Below are 24,171 nucleotides of genomic sequence, written 5' to 3' on the forward strand. Positions count from 1 at the left end.
GATAAATAGTTTGGACAAGAAGAGAATAGAAGCTTTCGAACTGTGGTGCTACAGAAGAATGCTGAAGATTATATGGGTAGATCACATAACTAACGAGGAAGTATTGAATAGGATTGGGGAGAAGAGAAGTTTGTGACACAACTTGACCAGAAGAAGGGATCAGTTGGTAGGACATGTTCTGAGGCATCAATGGATCACCAATTTAGTACTGGAGGGCAGTGTGGAGGGTAAAAATCGTAGAGGGAGACCAAGAGATGAATACACTAAGCAGATTCAGAAGGATGTAGGTTGCAGTAGGTACTGGGAGATGAAGAAGCTTGCACAGGATAGGGTAGCATGGAGAGCTGCATCAAACCAGTCTCAGGACTGAAGACCACAACAACAACAACAACAACATATTTGTTTTTGGGAATTTTAGTGGTAACTTCCATGCAATATTACAAAAATGCTCATTCAAGACAGAAAATAGAGGCAGTTCTGCAAGCTGTTCATTTCGCGGCAATAGCAAGTGCACAGTGCACATGGGCAGCCAAACATTGAGCAGAGTATCAGTATGATGACATGGAACTTCTAAACATAAAATTTGTCTTCTTACCAGTTAACACTATGAGCCATCTACAGTCACTAGATCAAGGAACAATTGCCTCAACAAAGTGTAATTACACATGCCAACTTGCTAAGGCTACCATTAGTGCAACTGAGTTACAAGAAACAGTTCCACATTGAAATGTACTGCAAGCTGTCTACAACATACCTGCTGCTTGGAAAGAAGTTAAAACAGACACCATAACTATGTATTTTAAGAAGACCTGGGCAGCAACTGATAATGCCGCTGAAACTGAAGACAGAATCAATGAGCCAATGTCTGAACATACATATAATACAGGTACAACTTCAGATACCGATGATGTTCTTATACAGGCTTCCACTTTCTTGTATTGTCAACACAGAAGAATGGACACAGGCAGATGACAAAGTTTGTGCTGAGGAAGAACCCAACATCATTTCTTCTGATGATACAGAGAGAATGCTAATGCATTACTGTCACCCTCTGAGGAAGAAAGTGAAGATATGACACCGCCACCTTGCGTTGAAGTTGCAGCTGCTGTTATCCAGATATTTGCTGTCACTTCTGACATCTCCATGGTATTTCAGGTTGCTCTGGATGTTTTATCTTCAGAGTGTGCCACAATATTACAATCAGCAATCTAACAAACAATTAATGCCTTTTTTCAAATTAATGTATACAATTAAAATATGTTCTGACTAAATCTTTGTGTTACAAAAAAATACCTTAAAGTGTTTTCTACGATTATAATTTGTTGTATTACATGACACGCTAATTCCATGGGTAAAATATTGTTCTGCTATTTGTATGTAACTGTATTGATTATGAGGAGAAAAAATAAGATGACAAGTATTAGACAATATGGACATACACCTCTCTCAAGTAAACAAATATCAGAAATACTGTTGTACATACACAGTGTAGCTATTTTTCTTAGAGGCCATGAAAATACAGCACCTACATTAATTGTAACCCATAACAAGAGAAAAACGTGAACTTAACAATAACAAATTTTTGCAAATAAACCTTGTTAATGCAAACTTTGTTAAAAGCAAATGACTTATTTTTCAGCCCGTTCAAATTTGGTTAAATGAGGGTCTACTTTATTTATAAATAACTTGCCTCTTTACAATGAAAGCAAAATGATTCTTTTTGCAGATGATACTGTCAGCATAACCACTGGCAAAAATTTACATGATACCATAACAAAAAGCAAATTGGTACTTGAGTCTATCACTCAGCAGCTAGGGACCAATAGGATAATTCTCAATAAAGAGAAATCTAAAACAATACTATTCAGGAACAACAACAAAAGGAGAATAGAGGAATCACGTCAGTTAGTGGATATGAATGTAGCTCAAAACACAAAAGTTCTTATGACTCACAACAGATAATTATTTACTCAGGAAAAACGACACTGCTACCCTAACAAACAAACTAAGTTCAGGTATTTTGTTCTAAGATGCATTAAACCACAAGTAACAGACAATGTGACGTGTACTGTGAGGTTCTCATATTAATGTTGTCATGACCTATGGAATGGAAATATGGGGTCAGTCGATATGGACGGAGGTACTGATGTAGCCATCTTAGAGGTGGAGGTCAACATCGAGGAAAGTGCCTTGTTGGGTTGAGGAGGAAGAGGGGAAGTAGGTTTCAAGGTTCTGGAGGATGTGAATAGGCTGTCCTCACCCTCAATCCAGATCATGAAGAAGCCATCAATGAATCTCAACCAGGTGAATGGCCACCGACAAACTGTGACCAAAAACCTGCTCGACGAACCATGAAGTTGCTAAGCATGCTGCCCAACACAATGTTATCCATTTTAATTACTTCTTCACAGCCTGTGCCATCTAGAGGGCAGGGAGGAGGACAGCAGAGCAGATGCAGAGAGAAGTAAAAGGACTGGATGTGCCTGTGAAATATAAGGCTGTGTAGTGCTAGAGTGGGCACAGGTACCAACTTTTCAGAGCAGTGCATGTGGAAACTAACTCTCCTTGCAATATGTCCTATGTTCCTGTAACTCTCCTGGCCTCAACTTTTTGTTAGTCATTGTCCTTCACTCAGCTACCACCTTACCTGTGCCCACTCTAGCACTACACAGCATTATATTTCACAGGCACATCCAGTCCTTTTACTTCTCTCTGCATCTGCTCTGCTGTCCTCCTCCCTGCCCTCCCCACTACATCCAGCTTAGCTAACTTCTCTCCAGCTCATCTCCGTATGCTCCAACAAGCAGCATTTTACTGTCCCCCACTCCAACAGTACTATCCATCTCCCTCCCAGCCTCCACCTTACACTCGCCACCCAGACCGCTTCTCCCATCAAGCTCAGTTGCTTGTAGTCTGGCCTCGGCAGCCAAAGACAATGGTCATTTGTGTGTGTGCCATTATTCCATCCTAGATTTTCCATTTTTTGGGTAAAGTGGAAAGAGTTCTTGCTTGAACACTGCTTCTATTTTGTCTCTGAACGTCTCGGACATAACAAAAAGTAAACCTCATTAACCAAATATTGTTAATTATGTCACTTCACACTATAATTTATTTTGTGTTCATCATGTAGTCTCACTTAATAACAACTGCTATCAAATGTAGAATGTCAATTTATATTATTATGCACTTTGATTGTGTTGACCACGTAAGTCACAGTGTCTACTATGATCATAAATTAATTGTGTTTACCTTTGTCCTATATCACGTACAAACAAGGTGCTTAAGGTGATTATTGTGCTATATAAATATCAGTGAAATTACAAAACTGTCAACGTGGTAGAGAAGTTTGTTTTTATTTAAATGGCAAACAGTTTCAGACTTTAGTTCTTTATCAAGGCATTCACATAAATCCTACCACACAACATTACGTGTGTGCATGCTAGTCACATTGCTTGTTTGAACACATTGCTTGTTTGAGTAATACAAGAATACTCATACAAGCAATGTGTGTGTGTGTGTGTGTGTGGGGGGGGGGGGGGGGGGGGGGGAACAGAAAAAAAAATCTGTGCAACATTAATGGTTTGTAATTTCATTGCCTATTGTCTGCTGCCATCTAGCACACTGGAAGTGAGTAAAAATAAATATGTTCACTAATTTTGTAGTACTTTAGAAATTGGATGTTTGTAGCAGGCAAGAAATAAATATCCCAGGTACAAATAGACCCAAAGAAAATATGAAGGGTATTATACATTTGAACAGTACTAAGTGTTCAGTAACCTGCTACCTTCCATTTCTCTCAGTATGAAACAGAACACTAACAATTCAGATTCAGTAGACCCCAAAAACATCTGTCATCTATCACATCTTTTATAAACTGAATTTTAATATTTGTTAGAATTATTTTGCAGAGATGAAGAGGCACGTATAGGATGGACTAGCATGGTGACCTGCACAAAACCAGCCTTTGGAAAGATCACAACAGTTACAAGATTTGTAAAGTAATTTTGAGTAAGAAATGGCATTAATTATGGTAATAGTAATCATGAAACACATTGAAGGAACAGTGCATGATGTTATGACAATGTGTGTAAAAATATATCAGTTATCATCATACAGAAGTGTATGTGTGATTTGTTGAAATACCAGCAGCCTAAAATAAAATTGCTGCAAAGCTTCTTCTACAGCAGCAAATCGTGTATTTCAGTTAGCTGTACTTATTTTGATGCAAGTTTTAAACTGTAATTTCGCTGTGCCCCCTCACACTTCATGTTTTGATATAATCTGGTGAGTTTTCTGAGCGCTGAGCTGTCTGACTGGCCTCATAGCAACACTGGAATCAGCAGCAAAAACTAATATACAGACAACTATGCTTTTTCTGGCTTCGTAAACACAAAGAGTTTAATTCTGTTGACATGTTTGTGTGTGAGCACATTTTTAATGGTAAGTAGTAGAATAGTATAATTATTTGCCCAAATATCACTTTACAAAGATATAGAATTTGTGAGGTTAATATAAGAAAACACACGAATGGATATATATATTATTTTTTCACACATTCACACACTTTTACTTTGAAGCTTTTCACGCATTTGCAGAAAAAATAAGCTACAACTGTTCTCGTAATAATATGGTAGCCAGAAACTGATACCTTATGTCGGCGTGTAGAATGTATTTACCACTGCAAAGAAACACCGTGGCACATCATTAGCAATCGTTTAATAACTAACAACTGATCGTTACTTCTCTACAATCCACTGATATGAGTGGTGATATACAATGGAATCTGTTCACTGCAACACGATTCCATTAAGTTTGAACTGATATTTTTCATAAACCTCAGGAAAAAGGAACAAACGACTTGCTATTTAGATCAGAAACACGACAAAGAGACTCCTGCATCTTCATCAGTTTCAATGCCTATTTCTTCTAACAGGGATTTCTTGTCTTTAGGATAACCTTCAAGTATAGAGTTCACAATATCCATACAAAGCGATTTTCGTTTCCTCCATTCCTTCACATTTTTGTCACGTAAATTCACAATTTTATCTCGTTCCTTTTTGGAAATGGGTACGGCATTTTTCGAAAGCTGTTCTAGTTTCTCGGTCAGTTTTGAAACTTTCTCCTCCAGTACGCTCTTTTCCTTCACAGCATCTTCTGTTGTCAACGTAGTAAGTAATTTTTGAAGCAGTGACTCGTGCGCACGAAGCTGCTGCTCAGCTGATTGCAGTTCATCAGATACCTTCGCAATTTCCTTATCTAAATCACTAAGTTCCTTATTCATATCTTCACTGTTTCCTTCCTGAACTTGCTCAACGGCATACACCTTCTGTTTCCCATATATTTTCTCCTTAAGTTTTCCTTTTTCAGTTAATTCATCAAGTGCTTTTTGTATAGCAGTTTTTCCAAATTCTTTATGAAGGTTCATAAAGATATCATTTGCGCTGTACGGGCGATTTTGGTCCCGTAAATATTTTAACACAGCCTCGCTAGCACTCATATTCAATGCTCATACACAACACACCAACATATGCTATAATCCCGCGCTTTCCCTTCAAATTTTTTCTTCGTACATAAACACGCTGAACCGGTAGGCATTTGTAAACAAGAGAAAACAAATGACCTTCGTCAATGATATTAACGGTATCTAAATTCTGATCGGAAAAGCAGTAGATAACGTAGTTGGACACTGTCTGCTATCGTTTTATTTTCAGTATAGTATGACATCTCGAACATGCAAAATTTTGCTAACTCCTACATAACTTTCTCTGTACGCATCCAAAGATATAGAGAATTCTGTCTCTGTCATCTCCATGGTCATATGGCTAGTTACTCGTTGCTTTAGTTGTACTCTCTGAAGTCTGCTGAATGGATCTAATGGCGGGAAATCGTATTCTTATACTCATATGTTTCCGTAATACGTACGTTTTCTTGCGATTGCACTAGTGTAATGTATCGGAGTGGGTTACTGAAGTCTTCCAGAAAAATCCGGCGTTCTTGCTGAAGTGTAAAGTGTTTAAGAGTTTTGGAGCTGCGGTTACGTACTGTATTTTTAAGTTATGGAAACTGTTAGTGAGACTGAAATTCAGGCGCTTCAGGAAGAAGTTAATAGGCTCCAACAACAAATCGCCGAGTTAAAGAAAATACATAGTGAAAACACATATGCGCAGTTGCATCTAAACCGTCACCCTGAAACGGAAGGTCGCTATGTTCGGAACGCCTCATCAAATAAGGAGTTGCGAGTCACGTCGGCAGTTCTGAAGCAAATGCTTTCAGTGAACGATGATCTAAATGGCATGACTTTCTCAGCTATCCAGAAAACAAAAGTAACGAGTGATTTATATAAATTGGATGTAGAATGTAAATCGTACAATTTATTATTCCATTTAGCGTGTCATTTGATGACCGATCCAGATGAGAGTATTACAGTTAAGTCTTTAAAAGTTACGTTTCAGAATGCTTCACTCGTGGATGAAATAATGCCTTTCGTTAATTCGTGTCACCGAGAAAAAAATTTGCAAGAGTTGCTCTCAGGTCTTACTAATTATGCTGCACTTTGCAGGATCAGAGAATCAGTTGTAAATTGGTTGTGCAATGAGTGTTCTTCAGCGCTTCGTATAAATTCTTCCGTTGATAATGGGACATACATAATAGAAATGTATGGTAAGCAAAACTATGAACTGTATCTGACCTGTACTTGGAATATTCATTGGCAGAAGAGGAACCATAAGATGTGCCCATTTTTGAAAATATCAGTTCATAGAGACGATTACCCAACCGAACGACAGAGAGATCTGCAGCGTATGTGTGAAAAACCTCCGAGTGACTTTGAAAGCATGAAAGAAGCTTGGGAAGAGATAACTGATTGCCTAGGAAAATTGCAATAGGCTGAAAATACTTAAATTTTTTTCCTATTCTCATAATTCACAACGGAACCATAGCTACGTGCTTACGTCTACATGCAACAGGGACTAATTTTCAGACTGATAAATTTCAGGTAACTTACAGCTAACCCCAGCAGTCCAACAGGAAACTCAATTTTTATTTTGTTTTTTGGGCAATTTCTCCCAATTAGTTCTGTATTTTGAGTCATATTATTTTCGTATAATGTTTCCTGTAGCATGGGTTTAAATTATGTAGCAAGGAAATTAGTGTTGGATTTTTTTTAAGCTTATAATGTAATTTACCATTGAAACATGGCACCAACCATATCAAAATTTTCAGCTCACATAAAATGCAATTTGAGCTAGAAGTTAAATTTATAGACATTAGTGCGACATAGAAGGGAATTTCTAAAAAGGAAAAAAAAACTAGTGTTTTCATATGCTTTGAGGAAATTTGTAGACAGGAGATTGAGTGATCTTAAAATATATATTTGATTAATTAAAAAAGTCAGTTATAAAAATACCACCAACAAAGATAAATCCTCCTCAGTTAAATCTTTGAAGAGAGACAGTCAAAGTGAATTAAAATCCCAGTGTAAGCATTAGAAGTGTTTCTGAAGGTATGGACTAAATGGCATTTTCCTCATCTCAAGGTAGAAGGGAGTGGCACATCTGGAAGGAAGCCAGTTATTCCAGAAGATGTATTGGAACGAGTAAACTCATTGAAATTGTGGCAGAATGAGGAATTGGATTTTGAATAGTAGTGAAACATTTTAACTAAGTGTGTGACTGAGCACAACATTCATACTTATTTTACAAATTACAGAGAAGGAGAATATAGATTCCAAAACTTGGAAGAAATCAGAGCCTCTGCAGCAAGCTGGAGATATCATAAATTATCCGTTTGTAATATACAGTCTTTGTGATTTAGTGGAAGACAAAATCAATCCTTTTGGCATAAAATATGATCCAAAAATGTATTTACAGTCTGATGAAGCTAGTTCTGCCTAGACCCATCTAAAACAAAAGCAATATCTGGTGGAAACTGAAATGAGGCTTTTGAAGTCCTTAGGAGAGGATAGGTATTGCTGCTCATTCAAGGAGTAAGTTGAAGTTGTTGCAAAATCCTTCTTGTCTTTGGGCCATTCAAGTCAGTCAGTTTATCCCTTTTGTGTTAAAGCCTTCGATGATGTGAAATTTCTGTATCGTTATGTCAAAAAGTGAGAGCTTCACAGTTTAGAAATTTTAAGTTGTGGTTCTGCAATATGTTTCTGCCTTAAATGTTCATATCTTTTTGTGCTTATTGTCATAAATGTTTAATAAATATCCCAATATGGTTTTTAAGCAGTATACAATAATTTTTGTTCCTTAGTACCCCATTCAGTGCTTGCAACAGTCCTTTAAATAACCCAGTAAGCAGCTATCTGGATATTATCACCTGGAAGATTAAACCTCCATTTTACTGGAATTATGCTGTGCAAGCTATTCTGCCTTTTGCCTTTCCATATCATTGACTCAGTTCCATCACTATCTATATTAATGTCTTCAGTGATTGCAAAATGGTTTGCTGTATGGAGTTTACCACTTGAGTGCCACAGAAGTACAAAGAAATATTTATTATGTGATCTCTAGTGGGTTTATCTAAATCTATAACTATGTCCTGCAAACCACTGCAAAAAAGTGCATGGCAAAGGTTAGGTCCCATTATATCAGTTATTTGGGTTTAGTCCCGTTCAATTCATACAGTGTGCAAGAGAGGTGTAGGGAGCTGTAGGATAAGACTGGTCCTTGAAACTTTGTAAGAAAGATGATTTTCTCTGTATAATTTATTTTCAAAAAATCTGCCAGTTCTCCCACAGCTCAAACAAACCTGTGACCATTCTTGCTTCTCGGTTGTGCATATGTCTAACACCGCCTATTAGTCCTATGTGGTACAAGTCTGGCACACTTGTGCAATATTAAAGGATGGGTTGCATGAATGATTTGTAAGCTTTGTTCTTTGTGGACTGATTACATTTCTGAACATTTAAAGCAAATTGCCAATCTTTGCACTAATGTGAAATTTTATCAAGATCTGACTGAATGTTCATGCAGCTTCACTCCATTATAGATAACTGCACCATCTGCAAAAAATCTGATGTTAATATTGTCAGAGACCATTAGTATACAACATGAACAGTAAGGGTCCCAATACACTTCCCTGGTGCACACTTGAAGTTATTTCTACATTTGTTGATTACTCTCCATTAAAGATAATGTGCTGCATCCATCGAACCAAAAAATCCTCAATCCATTCAGAAATTTAGTCTGATACCCTGTATGATCATATTTTTGGTAATAAGGCAGATGTGGTACAGAGTCGAATGCTTTTCAGAAATTAGAAATATTGTATCTACTTGACTGCCTTGATCCATGGCTTTCAGGATCTCATCTGAGAAAAATGAGAGTTCAGTATCACGTGATCATGTTTTCGGAATCCATGCTAATTGGCATGGCGGAGGTCATTCTGTTAAAGATACCTCATTATTTTTTAGCTCAGAATATGTTCAAAGATTCTACAACAAACTGACATCTAGGATATTGGATGATAGTTTTGTGAGTCACCTGTACTACCCTTTGTGTAAATGGGTGTGACGTGTGCTTTCTTCCAACTATAGGGCACAGTGTTTTGTCCAAGGGATCTGCAATAGATTATAGTTAACGGAGGAGCTAATCAGCCTTGACTTGGATATAGAATCTGGTAGGGATTCTGTTGGGCCCTGGAGCTTTAAGTTTTAATGACTTCAGCTGTTTCTCAATGCCACTGATACTTAAGTTACTTCACTCTTCTTTTTTGTAGCACAAGGATCAAATTGAAGCAATTCTCCTGGGTTTTCCTTTTTGAAGGCACTTTTGAAAATGGTTTTAAGCATTTCGGATTTTGCCTTGCTATCTTCAATTTAAATTCCTGTTTCATCTAAGAGTGACTGCATGCTAACTGTTTTTGTTTAAGTTGTAATCACACAGCAAGCCCAGTGATGCCATAGTGGTGTCAAATCTTCAGCAGTTAGTTGATAAATAATTTGTTTGTAAGTTCTGACTGCTGAAAGAATGGTTTTATTTCAGCAATTGGTGATTATTATTAAACTAATACACAGCACCTCCTCACTTCATTTATTGTTTCTACTATTGTAGCTTCAAAAGCTTCATTTCTATAGCATGTTTAGTGGTATATAAAACAGGTTTAATTAGTATGTAGCTAGAAAAAAAAAGGAGCGTCGTGACGTTTTTATGCATTGTTCTAAAATAGCTGCTTACATTCTGTTCCTGGTTTATACCTCTATCAGGTTATCTTTAACACAAGTTCAGTGACTGCTAGGATACTTAGTTTGTAGTCCTGCAGCGTTACCCCTGATTTGTCTGCTTTATTGTGAATGAATTGTAACTGTTATCATTAACTTTAATGTTTTTCCTCTTCTGATGCGCTAAGCAGTCCAGTAGCCCCAGATGTCTGTCTCACTGTAGTAATTATTTTCTGGTTAAGACACTGAAACTGAAGCACTTCTTTGTAATATATTCAAATTTCTGGCAACGTTTTTGCACTGGTATTTGTAATGTACACTTTCATTCACATTTTGTTCAGAGGTCTCGCTCTGCTTACATGTCGTTAAAAATCCTCACTTAAAGCCTCAGTCTCTTAATCTTGGAGATCTTCCTGGAATTGATGCTCTTTTTGCTGCAGATCTCCTGGATCTTGGCACCTTTTTTTGTGTGGATGTTTCTTCTGATTGTTCCTGTGTTCTGTCTTGGGTGCCCCCTGTGGTTGTTTCTTCAGGTGAAGATCCTTTTGTGTTTACTTTTGAAAATCAGCAAATTGGCTGTTTTCTCTTTTGTGCTGTCTGAGGAACATGTGAAGGGGGTCCCAATATAGTTTTTGCATTTTGAGGCATTATCAGCGGCTTGAGGTAAGGCATTGAGATCTACATGTAAATTTACAGAATATATTTTAGGGAAGGCCTGACAGATTTTAGAATTTATCTGCTTTCTTAATTTGCACGAGAAAACCAAAGCGGTTTATTTGAGGAATGCCAACAATTACTCTCGCTTAACTAGAACAGTGTCTCGGGACTGTTTAAGGTCATTCCATGTCAAGTGACCCATTCTGGAAGCTGTTCCTACCTTGACCATCTTAATTTTTGTTGGAATTTTTACAAAATACAGCAAAAGGACCAGCTTGAACTTCGGCAAAGTTTGAGCTTGAGTGCCTTCCATAACTTGGTGTAGGTACTAATGCCATTATTTATTTATTTATTTATTTATTCGTGTTCTGTAGATCCAGTATACAAAAGAATTGCATGGATATGGAACAAGTCACAATGTAAATTAACACAGTAGCCTACTTGTGTATGCTATCAAATGTAAATTGCAATTGGTGTATAAGAAACAAAGTACGTTAGGCATTTTCTATGGTCAAATGAAGGTATAAAACGATAAAATAATAAATTACAATTTTCCAAGTTACAAACTGTACATCAGCAGGAATTTGATAGTGCCAACTGCCTGAACACCAATTCCCAAACTGGTGTAAGATGTATTAAGTTACAAAGTGGCAATAGCAAATATTACAAGTAAAGTATTACATCTAAGTTACAGTGTTACATTAAAGAATTGATCAAGAGAGTAAAACATTTTTTCCAAAAGATATTCCTTCAATTTACTCTTAAATTTTGGCATTTCACTGGTAAGATTTTTTATGTCAGATGGGAGTGTATTAAAAACCTTTATGCTTGAGTAGTATACTCCCTTTTGTATCAGACTCAAGTTTTTTCTGTCAACATGAAATTCATGTTTTGTTCTTGTGTCATAGTCATAAGAAGTATTGGTTTTCTACATGTGTAGGTTCTTAGCTGACAATCACATAAGGGAAAAAGATATATTGTGAGGCCATTGTTAATATTTTGTGTGTTTTAAAAAGATTTCTGCATGAATGATTCCTGTTAACTTCACTTATTATTCGAATTGCTCTTTTCTGAGTTACAAATACGTTATTTTCCATTGGTTGGTTACCCCAGAATATTAAGCCGTAGGATAACAATGAATGGAAATAGCCAAAATAAACAGCCTTAACAGCATCACTATTAGCAGTTGTTGAAATAATACGTAGAGCATAAGTTGCTGAACTAAGTATTTTTCTCAAATCCAAAATATGCAAGACCAATTTAACTTATTGTCAATGTGGAGACCTAAAAATTTTGTTGAATGAACTTGATGTATATCTTGATCGTTACAACTTAGACTTATGTCGTCTTGTACTTTGTGGGACCCATGGAAATGTATGAACTGTTTTTTAGATTTAAAGTTAGGCTGTTGCATCTGAACCACTTAACGGGGGTTATGGAACACCAAGTTGGCAGATGATGCAATATCATTTTCAGGTGTTTTTTCAATTACAGGGTATGTGTCATCTGCAAAAAGAATAAATTTGATGGTAGCCATAGAACAGTGAGGAAGGTCATTAATAAAAATTAGAGCAAAGGCCCAAGCACCGAAATTTGCGGCATGCCTACACTAACTATTCCCCAGCCAGATGAAGCTATTGAGCCGTCTTCATGATTCAGTAATACCTTCTGCTTTCTGTCAGTTAAACCATATATAGACTGCTTTTGAAAGGAGGATTTTGTGGCTCACACAGTCAAAGGCTTAGGTTAAGTCGCAACAAATACTAACTGAAGCCAATTTATTGTTCAGTGCTTCTAGAACATTATTAGTAAATGAGAATATGGCATCATCAGTTGACAGACCTGATCGGAAACCAAATTGGAATTGACGAAATAAAATTATTACCCCTTGTTAGTCCTTGGTGGTTGAACCAATACCACTCTCATTAAATTCTAATGCATTGCGCACACTGAATGCTGCTACACCTACAGAGAGACACCACAGGTCATCAATCAGAAAATTTTGAAAATCTTGCTTTAGGTATGTTTTTGTAAACAAAAAGTTCCATTAAATTGCTTAGTAACAAATATTTTTTGCTTTTGAACATTTTCTCCATATACTCACAAAAAAGAGTTGCTGTTGCATGAAAAATTCAACTAAATTCAAAATATCCATAACATCTTGCCTTTAGTTTTCTGGAAGCTTCTTTTCCGTGCTTGCTTTTTAAAAAGTGTCAGTGTTACTTTTTCCATCTTCAACTTCGTTGCTGCTTTCATCATTCTTTCTGAAGTACAAAACTTCTGTAGACGAGATTCATAGGCTTCCATGGCCAGTGTAAATTTGAATAAGATCATTTTGTGTATTTGCCTGTGCCATTATGAAACTGAAACAAAATGCTGATGTTTTTACAAATGTTGCAGCAGTCCTCTTCAGGGAGATTAACTGCTGGATTCTGGTGATGGCTTCCCCCTTTATACTATTTCTGTTGTCAGGTGGCTACCAATATCAGTTCAGAGTAAAAATTGCTATGGAGAGGAGGCTGTACGTTAGACCATTGCTTATGATTGTCTGGCATGTGACTTATAAGCAGTAGCAAAATGGCAGCTGTGGAAGGATGGCTGTACAGAGGCTGTTGTATATGATATGACATGTGATCGGTATGCAATAGAGAATTAGTAGTTAGTATACAGGTGTAATGTTTACCTGTAGTGAGATGATGCCACACAGCAGTGCTCTTGTGGCCACTGTTTATATTGTTTTATCCGGGCCATGTATAGCTGCTTTGTGGCTAACACACGACTAGCTGGAGTGAGAGTGTTGCGAACCAGGCCATACATAACTTGTAGCCATTCTCCCTGTTCACGGTGTTAGTGCATTTATTTCTATAGCCCATCATATTTCCCACTGCTCTGTGTGGCTGCTGAGCCCAAGTGAGGTTCTTGAAAATTAATAAATAGGCTGATTTCCTTAAGGTGCTCAGCTACAGCAGTCTTGGGAGCAGCTTTCATATGGAATGAAACATGGATGGTTCAAATAATACTTTTATTACAGTTGCAAAAGATGGTTATAACGTTTATTTCTTCTATAACTGTGACTGGAGAAGGAAGGAGTAAAAACAAAAAATAACATGTAATTAAATGTGTATTGAACAAAATATGAATAAATCGGAAGTGTTTGTAACTTACAAGTACAGTAGCAGAATATGCAAGTGGAAAGTGCTGATACCAATGCATATGTAGGTGTTTCAGGCCACTGACTGACTGTATCAGTTGCATACCTATCATCCTAAATGGAAAATGAGTAATATAATATTACTAACAACTGAGGATTGATGGATCAGCAGCATTAAAGTGTTAATATTTAAAAAGAAATGCAAGGACATAGTTGGTCTTTTTATCACCTCTTTACCACAAATTCCCCCTAGGGGGCCCCACATCCCTTTTGTGGGTATGTGTGTGGCGTGCACGAGCCCTGAGCTATTGCACTCTCCTTGCTTTTTCCAGACTGCAGTACTGTTGCTGTTCCTCTCCTTCTCTGTCCTTGCTCCTTTCTCCCTGCCCTCTCCTTTCCCTCTTGGTGGACTTCTTTATATCGACCTGGCTGTCCTCTCAGCTTTGTTTTGGTATGTGCTATTGTTTAGTTTGATGTTTCCATCTCCTTTTCAGCATTTTTGGTTCCCTTGGGGTTTGACCTCCATTTCCTAAGTTTTCCGTCCAGTGTGAGCCATTTGAGGATGAACGTCCAACCTAGTTTCCATGGTGCAGGCTCCTCTCCCCTGCCTTTCCCACTTGCACCCTGGCCGCCTTACTGCTACATCTCCAGCATGGTGGCCAGTCTGTGTGGTGGGGCTGTTCAGTACCCACTTGGCTGAGCCCTCTGACAACACAGGGATCACACTGCTAGTACCTGAGTTGATGCTCATCACTTCTGGGCATCTGAACTCCCGGCAATGGTCGCCGTGCCACATGGCCCTTTTTGTGGCTGGGTAGCACTCGTGGGGTGAGCCCCTGGTCAGAGGGGGTGGTACTAGGGCGAACACCTTGCACACGAAGCGACAAAAGCTTCAACATCTCTAAGAGTGATAGAAGACATGGCCCTCCTGATCCTTTGGCCTTCCCCTCCCTGGCCACCCACTGGGGAGAGGGTCAAGTTCACTGACTTCAGTTGAAACCATTCCCTCGGCACCTGGTTTGTACCAGGACAGATGGTGAATGTTTTGCCTTGACCAAGCCTTTGTTTTTTGTGGAGACGATTGAAGATAAGTATGGCAAAGTGGAATCCATGAGTAAACTACTGTCCAGTTCTTTGCTCATAAAGACATCTTATGCTGCCCAATCTGAAGCCCTGCGTGCTTGTGAACACTTGGTGACATCCTAATCTCCGTTGCACCCCACCAATCTTTGAACTCGGTACAGGGCATCATTTTCCACTGGGATTTCCAAACTGACGAGGAGCTCCGTGCAAACCTTGAGCAGCGAGGAGTTAAATTTATCTGCCGTATACAGTGAGATCCTAACAACAATCACACCAATATAGGTGCCTTTATCCTGGTCTTAGAGAGGGATATTCTCCCAGTGAAGGTCAAGGTGATGTATCGGTGTGATGTAAAACCTTACATTCCACCACAGATGAGATGCTTTAAATGCTTACAGCTTGGACACGTCTTCCTGCTGCACCAATGATGTCTTCTTCAGTGACTGTGGGTGCCCACTCCATGAGAGAATGCCTGTGCTCCCCTGCCACTGTGCGTAAATTGTAATGTGCAGCATCCTCCACACTCACCAGCATGCTCGGTGTGTGTGTAGGAACGACGGATTGAAGAGTACAAGACCTTAGATCGACTTACCTACCCTGAGGCTTGTCGAAAGTATGACCGGCTCCATCCCGTGCCTATAACTTCTGCTTTCGCTTCAGTTACATCCATTCCCCTTCTACCCCCTCCTCTTCCTGGCCCCGCCCCATTCACCCCACACCTTCTGCCTCGGGCTCCTTTCACTCCCCCTCCCATCAGTACCCATACCCACCTCTTTGGGTGCTGCTCCTCCTCCCGTGCCGGAGAAATGCTCCCCTTCTTCAGCAGCCGTCGGTACTGGAGCTCCCTCTTCCCACCCACCCCCCTCCCCCCGAAAGGCAATCTGCAGCTCCTCATCGGCCCCGCAATCCGCGGCTGGTGGGCGCCAAGATTGCCAGGTGTAATTCCATGCCCAACCTCGCTCCAGTCTGCCCTTCTCTTCCTTCACAAGAGAAGAAGCAGAAACACAAGAACAGGGGCAAGGCCCCTCCAGTACCCCCTGAGGTGTCACCTTCCCCTCCTCCATCCAATGAACTAACGGAGTCTGACCCCACCTATATGAACATTACCCCACCCTTATCAATGACGGATGGCGACTCGGCAGCGTGACCGACTCCGGTCCGTTCGCTTCCCATTTGGACTCCAGCTTGAGAATCCTCCAGTGGAATTGTAATGGATATTTGCATCATCTCCCAGAGTTGCAGCCCCTTCTTTCCTCCTACTCTGCTGCTTGCATTACTCTCCAGGAGACCCATTTTGTCAGTTCTTACTCATCCACCCTTCGTGGGTTCCACACTTTGTCAGAACCGGGGTTGTGGGCTTCTGGTGGTGTTTGCACCTTGGTCCGCAAAGACGTTGTAAGTAAGTGGGTTCACCTCCATACTACTCCGGAAGCAATTGCTGTGAAGGTCCACCTGGTCACTCCAATCACAATCTGTAATCTCTACCTACTGCCTGACAGGCCACCCACACCCCTTGCCCTAACCACCCTCCTTCAACAACTCCCTTATCCCTTCCTGCTTCTAGGGGACTTCAATGCCCACGGCCCTCTTTGGGGTAGTACACTACTACTGCCCTGGGCAGGACAGTTGAAGCTGTTCTAGCATGGCTTGACCTCTGTCTACTAAACACTGGCACTCCCACACTTTAGTGTGGCACACAGCATTTTATCTGCCATTGTTCTCTCCATTTGCAGTCAAAGCCTTCTTCCCTCCATCATTCAGTGGGATGTCCACGATGACTTAGTGAAAGTGATCATTACCTGATTGTTCTGACCTTCAGTGTATCTTGCTCCATCACCCTCCCAAGTGGGCCTTCTCTGAAGCTGATGGGGGTGCCGCCTCCTCTGCTACTATCCACCCTATACTACCACACATAAGTATTGATGGGCCTACACAGACTTTGACTGCCGCCATTCTTTCCACGGCTGTTTCAGCCATCCCTTCTGCCTCGGGTTCCCCCTATTGGATGATGGTCCCTTGGTGGACTCCGGAAATTGCTGCGGCCATAAAAGAGCGCTACTGTGCTCTTCAACACTTCAAGCGGCATCCTTCTACACTCTCCTTCTGGTCTTTAAACGATTCCGCGCCTGGGCCCGTTACCTAATCAAATTTCAGAAACGGATTTACTGGACCGATATTTGGCTGCCATAGGACTGCACACCCCCTCTTCACAAGTCTGGGCGAAACTTGGGCGAATTTTTGGCCATCATACTCCCACCGGCTTTGCAGGAATTTCTGTGCATGGTGTTGTCCTTACCCGGCACTTTGCCCAAGCCTCTCCACTAACTTGGTATCCGCCCATCTTCCTCCTCCTGAAAGAGTGCTCGGAACAACTGCCTTTGTCTTTCATTTCTCGCTGCTTGGAGCCTTATAATGCCCATTTAGTGAGTGGGAATTCACCAGTGCCCTCGCCCTTTGTACTGACACGGCTCCTGGACCGGATCGGATACATAACCAAGTGCTCCAGCACTTATCAGTGGCTGCCCACCATCGTTTACTGACCCTTTTCACCTGTCTGTGGAGTGAGGGGGTATTTCCTACCCAGTGGCAGGAAAAGTGTTGTTATTCCAGTGTTGAAGCCAGGGAAGCCACCTCTTCAGTTGGATAGCTACCATCCAGTTAGCATTACCAACACCCTCTGCAAGCTCCTTGAATGCCTGGTGAGTTGGCAGCTGTTTTGGATCCTTGAATCCCGCGACCTTTTGTCACCGACTCGAGGTGGTTTTCGCTGTGGCCACTCTGCGGTGGATAACTTGGTCCACCTGGAGTCTGCTATGCAGTTGGCTTTTGCCCATCGGCAACACCTTACTGCAGTCTTCTTTGACCTGCATAAAGCATATGACACCACCTGGCGCCACTACCTCCTCACCACCCTTCACGAATGGGACCTTTCTGGCACTCTGCCCATTTTTATCCATAACTTTCCTTCTTGTCAATGTTTCCGGGTCCAAGTTGGTTCCTCCTGCAGCACTTCCCATCGCCAAGAAAATGGGGTTCCATAGGGTTCCGTGCTGAGCATCCCTCCCTCTCTTGTAGCCATTAATGGACTGGTGGTGGCTGCTGGGCCAATAGTGTCCCCCCTCCTTGTATGCTGACGATTTTTGTATCTATATTGCTTCCTCAGTCATGCCCCTCTGCGGGTCCGGGGATAAAAATAGGCGCGAGGTATTCCTGCCTGTCGTAAGAGGTGACTAAAAGGAGTTTCACACATTTCGGCCTTTATGTGATGGTCCCCTGTAGGGTCTGTCCTCTGTTTTTCAAACTTTTCCAGAAGAGTGAGCCAATTAGGGAGGGACACTTTACGTAGTGCACTGTGTCCATTGCGCATTGAGATCTTTAGCCCCCTTTCTCGTCATTGCATTGGAGTCCTGCCCATTCTCCATCTCTTGGGCGAGGACACCTTCCTGGGTGGCGTTTTCCACAGTGCACTATGCAGTGTCACTTTCTGCATCGACGATGACCATCGACTTCTTTGCACCTGATATCCAGCACGGTAGCCAGTCCATTGTGGTGGGGACGCCATGTACCCTGTTGGTTGTAGCCCCCTGACCTCACAGGGATTGGTGTAGTGATGTCTGTGCCATTAGCTCCCTATGTATGCCAAGGGGTAGATGCCCATCCCCTGGGGCATTGGGACTCCTGGCAACGGCCATCCTGCCAGGTGGCCTTTGCTGTGGCTGGGTGGCGCTCATGGGGAGGGTACTGGGTCAGAGTGGGTGGCATTAGGGTGGATGACACGTGATGAAACATAGTCCTTCATCTCTTGCTGGTGGTGAAACACCAGCAGTCTAAGCCATCACGAGCTCAATTCAATGCACAGAAGTACGACACCAAATCATTCCCCTCCCTGGCCACACCATGGGAGGAATGTCAGGCTAAGGATGGCAGCGGATCTTACTACCCCAGTACCTTGTATGTTCGAGAGCTGATTGGGAATCTTTCGTGGTGATGAAGCCTCAGTTTTTTGTTGAGCATTTAGAGAAAAAGTTTGAGAGGTGGAGGGCTTGCCCAAAATGAGATTCGGGTCGGTCTTTATCAAAACAGCATCTTCTGCCCAGTCACGGGCTTCTTGTCCTCTTTTGTTCCTTTTAGTATTCGTTGCCTTCCCTTCGTTCTTGTTGCTTTTTCTTTCTTTCTGTTTTGTGGTATATGTTTTGTCCATTTAGTTCTCACCCTTGTGGCATTGTTGTATTAGGAACAAGGGACCAATGACTTCGTAGTTTGGTCCCTGCTCTCTTTAAACCAACCAACCAGTCTACGAGTGTCACTCGGTTGTGACAAGCTGGGGATGTTTCTTTAACCATCACGCCCCATAATAGCTTAAATATGGTCCAGGGTATCATATTTCACAGGGACTTGCTTTTGACGATGAGCTGCGCGCGATTTTAGAGCAACGAGGTGTACATTTCGTCCAGTGTCCACCGGGATGCGAGGGATAATCATGTTGCCACTGGTGCCTTCATATTGGCCTTCAAGGGTGATCAATTGCCTGGGAAGGTCAAAGTGATGGTCTACTGCTGTGATGTAAAGCCCTATATCCCTCCCCTGATACGGTGCTGGAATTCTGGCCATATGTCTTCCCGCTATACTTCCAGCATCACACGTTTAATTGCGGACGCCCATCACATCCTAGTACTCCCTGTGCCCCGCCTCTCGTCTGTGTCAACTACGGAGAGCACCATTCACATTGTTCGCCAGACTGCATGATTCTCCAGAATGGAAGGAAAATCATGGAGTAAAAGACCCTGGACTGAATGACCTGCACTGAGGCTAAGAGAAAATTTGTACGCCTGCATTCTGTACGTATGACACTGTCTTACGCTGCTGCTCCAACAGATCTGGCATAATCAGCTCCGCCAACCCCAGTCACCTCTCAGAGATGGAAGACTACACGTGCTCCATCAGTGGTGGTGGTGGTGGTGGTGGTGGTGGTGGTGGTGGTGGGGCGGCATTTCCCTCCCTGTTGGTCCTGTACCACCTACTTCGGGAGCAACCCCCCCCCACACACCCAGCCATTGGGGACATACATCCCCACTTTTAAGCTGGAGAAGCGTAAGTCTTCTTCGGCTTCTCTCACTAGGAAGGGATCCCTTGGATCACTACCTTCCCAAGTTTCTGCTAGTGGGAAAGATGACACCTGCCAGTGGCTGAAGAGCCCGAAAATAACTGGTTGTAGGGCTTCACGCTTATCCTCAGTCCCAGAGATCTCAGTCTCTGGGACAAGTGTGAAGCCAGTGAAGTCCTCCCAGCCAGGGAAACCCAAGGAGCAGCGAGAGAAATCAAAAAATGAAACCCCTAAGACCAAGGAAATTGCAGTGGCACCCATACTACTGCCACCTACAAGCTCTGCATCTGAGGATGGAGTGGAGATTATGGCATCAGCTGAGGACCTAGATCTCACCAGACCCTCGCACACAATGAATATAGACTGCACACGCAAAAAGTAGGTGGCAGCAGGTGACGCTTGAGGTGTAAACTACCTCATTGAATGTTCCATGCCTTCCCATTCTCACATTGACGTCATTCTCCAGTAGAATTGTGGCAGTATTTACACCTGCTATCTGCATTGCCCTCCAGGAAACCTGGTTCCCAGCAATGCGGACCCCTGCCCTCTTCAGCTATAAGGGATATTACAGGAACTGTAGCAACTACAATAGTGTCAGGTGGAGTTTGTGTTTATGTCCTTAACTCAATCTGTAGTAAACCTGTGCCCCTACAAACTCCTCTTTAAGCTGTGGCTGTCAGAATGAGGACAGCACAGGAAATAACTGTCTGCAATGTAAATCTTCATCCAGATGGTGCAGTACCCTTGGATGTATTAGCTGCACTGATTGATCAATTCCCTAAATCTTTCTTACTTTTGGGAGATTTTAACACCTATAAGCCCTTGTAGGATGGTACTGTGCTTACTGGCCAAGGCAGAGATATCAAAACTACACTGTCTATTCGACCTCTGCCTTTTAAATACTGGGGCTGCCACACATTTCAGTGTGGCTCATGGTAGTTAATTGGCCATTGATTTATCAGTTCGAGGCCCAGGAGTTCTCCCATCTATCCACTGGAGAGCACATGACCTGTGTGGTAGTAACCACTTTCACAACTTCCTGTCACTACCGCGGCATCAGGCCCATGGACGCCTGCCCAGATGGGCTTCCAACGAAACGGACCGGGAAAGTTTCACCGATGCTGTCATCGCTGTCTCCTCCACACGGTAACATCGCTGTGATGGTTGAGCAGGTGACTAGAACCATCGTTTCTGCGGCAGAAAACGCAATTCCACCCTCTTTAGGGTGCCCGAAGCATAAGGCAGTCCCTTGGTGGTCACTGGAAATAGCTGAGGCAATTAAGAAGTGTCAGCGAGCTCTACAGCGGAATAAGCGGAATCCTTCCCTGGAGCACCTCATAGCCTTTTAGCGGCTCTGTGCCTGTGTTCGCCAACTTATCAAATGACGGAAGCAGGAGTGTTGGAATAGATACGTCTCGACCATTGGGTGCCACACGTCACCTTCCCAAGCCTGGGCAAAGATCAAACGTCTTTTCGGGTACCAGACCCCAACAGGTATTCCCGGTATTACCATAAATGACATGTTATCTACCTACGCAAATGCGATTGCCATGCACTTTGCTCGAGCCTGTGCGTCGGAGAATTACCATCCAGCCTTTCACTCTCTCAAAGGGCAGCTGGAAGGGAACGTCCTCTCATTCACTACATGCCACATTAAATCCTATAATGCCCCATTTACAGAGTGGGAGCTCCTCAGTGCCCTTGCACATAGCCCTGACACAGCTCTTGGGCCTGATAGGCTCCACAGCCAGGTGATTAAACATCTCTCATCTGACTAAACATCTCTCATCTGACTACAAGCAGCATGTCTTCGTCATCTTCAGTTGGATCTGGCGTGATGGTCTTTCCATTGCATTGGCGGGAGAACACCATTTTGGTTCTCAAACCTGGTATAAATGTACTTGATGTGGATAGTTATTGGCCCATCAGCCTCACCAATGTTCTTTGTAAGCTGCTGGAATGTATGGTATGTTGGCGGTTGGGTTGGGTTGAGTCCTGGAGTCATATGGCCTACTGGCTCCATGTCAGGGCGGCTTCTGCCAGGGTCACTATTACTGATAATCTTGTGTCCCTTGAGTCTGCCATCCGAACGTCTTTTTTGACATACGTAAAGCATGCAACACGACCTGGCGACATCATATCCTTGCCACATTGTATGAGTGGGGTCTCCGGGCCCACTCCCGTTTTTATCCAAAACTTCCTATCGCTCAGTACTTCCCGTGTCCAAGTTGGTGCCTCCCATAGTTCCAACCATATCCAGGAGAATGGAGTCCTACAGGCCTCTGTATTGAGTGTCTCTCTCTATTTTTCGTGGCAATTAATGGTCTAGCAGCAGCTGTCGGGCCCTCCATCTCACCTATATATTCAGACGACTTGTGCATTTCGTACTGGTGTTGCTGAGCGTCACCTACAGGGAGCCATTCACAAGGCATAGTCATGAGCTGTAGCCCACGGCTTCCAGTTTTCAGCCGCAAAGTCATGTGTCATGCACTTCTGTCAGCATCGTACCGTTTGTCTGGACCCAGAACTTTATTTTCATGATGATCCACTCACTGTAGTGGAGACATATCGAATCTTAGGGCTGGTTTTCAACGCTCGATTGACTTGGCTTCCACATCATCTTCAGCTTAAGCAGAATTGCTGGTAGCACCTCAATGCCCTCCTTTGCCTGAGCAACACAAATTGGGATGCAGATCGCTTTAAACTGCTGTGGCTCCATAGAGCCCTTGTCCAGTCCTGAATTGGCTATGAGGGTGTGGTTTATGGTTCGGCAGCAACCTCAGCATTGCATTTCCTCGACCATGTGCACCACTGCAAGGTTCAACTAGCGTCAGAAGCTTTTAGGACGAGTCCGGTGACCAGTGTACTGGTGGAGACTGGGGTCCCTCCATTGCAAATCAGACGTGCACCACTGCTCGCCAGTTACGTAACACACATTTGTAGTTGTCCTGAGCATCTGAATTACAGTCTCCTTTTCTCGCTCGCAGCAGTCCATCTCCCGCATTGGCGGCCCAGGTTGGAGCTAATGATTGCGGTTCACGTGCGATCCCTTCTCTCCATACTGGAGTCATTCCCTTCACCACCTCTTCTTGCGGTCTGTTCATTTATGCCTCGGCTGCAGCTTTGTCTGGACCTTACACATGATCCTAAGGATTCTGTTAACCCTGCGGCTCTCCGCTGTCACTGCCTCTCGATTCGTGACGCATTGTGGGGGCTTTGAAGTGGTTTACACCGATGGCTGATGGTCACGTTGGCTTTGCCTATGTTCACAGCGGCCTTATTGAACAGTGTTCCATACTCGATGGATTTTGTGTATTCACTGCAGAGCTACTCTCCATTACTTGTGCACTTCAGTATCTCAGTTCATGCCATGGGGAGTCTTTTCTTTTATGGACTGAATTCTTAAGCAGTCTGAAAACTATTGACCAGTGCTACCTTCGTCATCCTTTGGTAGTACCCATCCAGGAGTCCATCCTGGACCCCTGGTCACGTTGGAATCCCAGGAAATGAACTTGCTGACAGACTGGCCAAACAGGCTACACGGAAACCAGTTCTGGAGATGGGCATCCCCACAACTGACCTGCATTTGTTATTACGCCACAAAGTTTTTCAGCTTTGGGAGACAGAATGGCAAAATCTCAGCATGCACAACAAACTGTGAGCTGTTAGGGGACCACGAATGTGTGGAAGTCCTCGATGAGGGCCTCTTACAGGGACTCCGTGGTTCTCTGCCAACTCCACATTGGCCATGCCTGGGCGACCCATGGCTACCTCCTGTACCATGAGGACCCACCCAAGTGTCGGTGTGGCACCCGCTCGACAGTGGTCCATATTCTTTTGCTCTGTCTTTGGCTGCCCTGCGACTGCTTCTTCAGTTGCCGGGCTTGTTATCATTGATTTTAGGAGACAACGCATCAGCGGCTGATTTGGTTTTATGTTTCATCTGTGAGGTGGGTTTTATCATTCGATCTGAGTCTTAGCGCCTGTCCTTTTTCCCTCTGTGTCCTCCTCCTT

General features: G+C 42.6%; 1 protein-coding gene across 1 annotated transcript; it reads right to left on the minus strand.

Annotated features, from left to right (window-relative positions):
- Positions 1–4,697: 4,697 nt before the first annotated feature.
- LOC126354839 (homologous-pairing protein 2 homolog) lies at positions 4,698–5,779 on the minus strand. The gene has a single exon (XM_050004815.1). The coding sequence runs from the start codon at positions 5,495–5,497 to the stop codon at positions 4,871–4,873; it is 627 nt and encodes a 208-aa protein (XP_049860772.1). The 5' UTR covers positions 5,498–5,779; the 3' UTR covers positions 4,698–4,870.
- Between the last annotated feature and the right edge of the window lie 18,392 nt (positions 5,780–24,171).

This window comes from Schistocerca gregaria, chromosome 3 (assembly GCF_023897955.1).
Source record: "Schistocerca gregaria isolate iqSchGreg1 chromosome 3, iqSchGreg1.2, whole genome shotgun sequence".
Classification (NCBI taxonomy): Eukaryota; Metazoa; Arthropoda; class Insecta; order Orthoptera; family Acrididae; genus Schistocerca; species Schistocerca gregaria.

Bases quoted from the DNA above. Each gene is read 5' to 3' on its own strand.
- LOC126354839 (XM_050004815.1), bottom strand. From the start codon at position 5,497: ATGAGTGCTAGCGAGGCTGTGTTAAAATATTTACGGGACCAAAATCGC.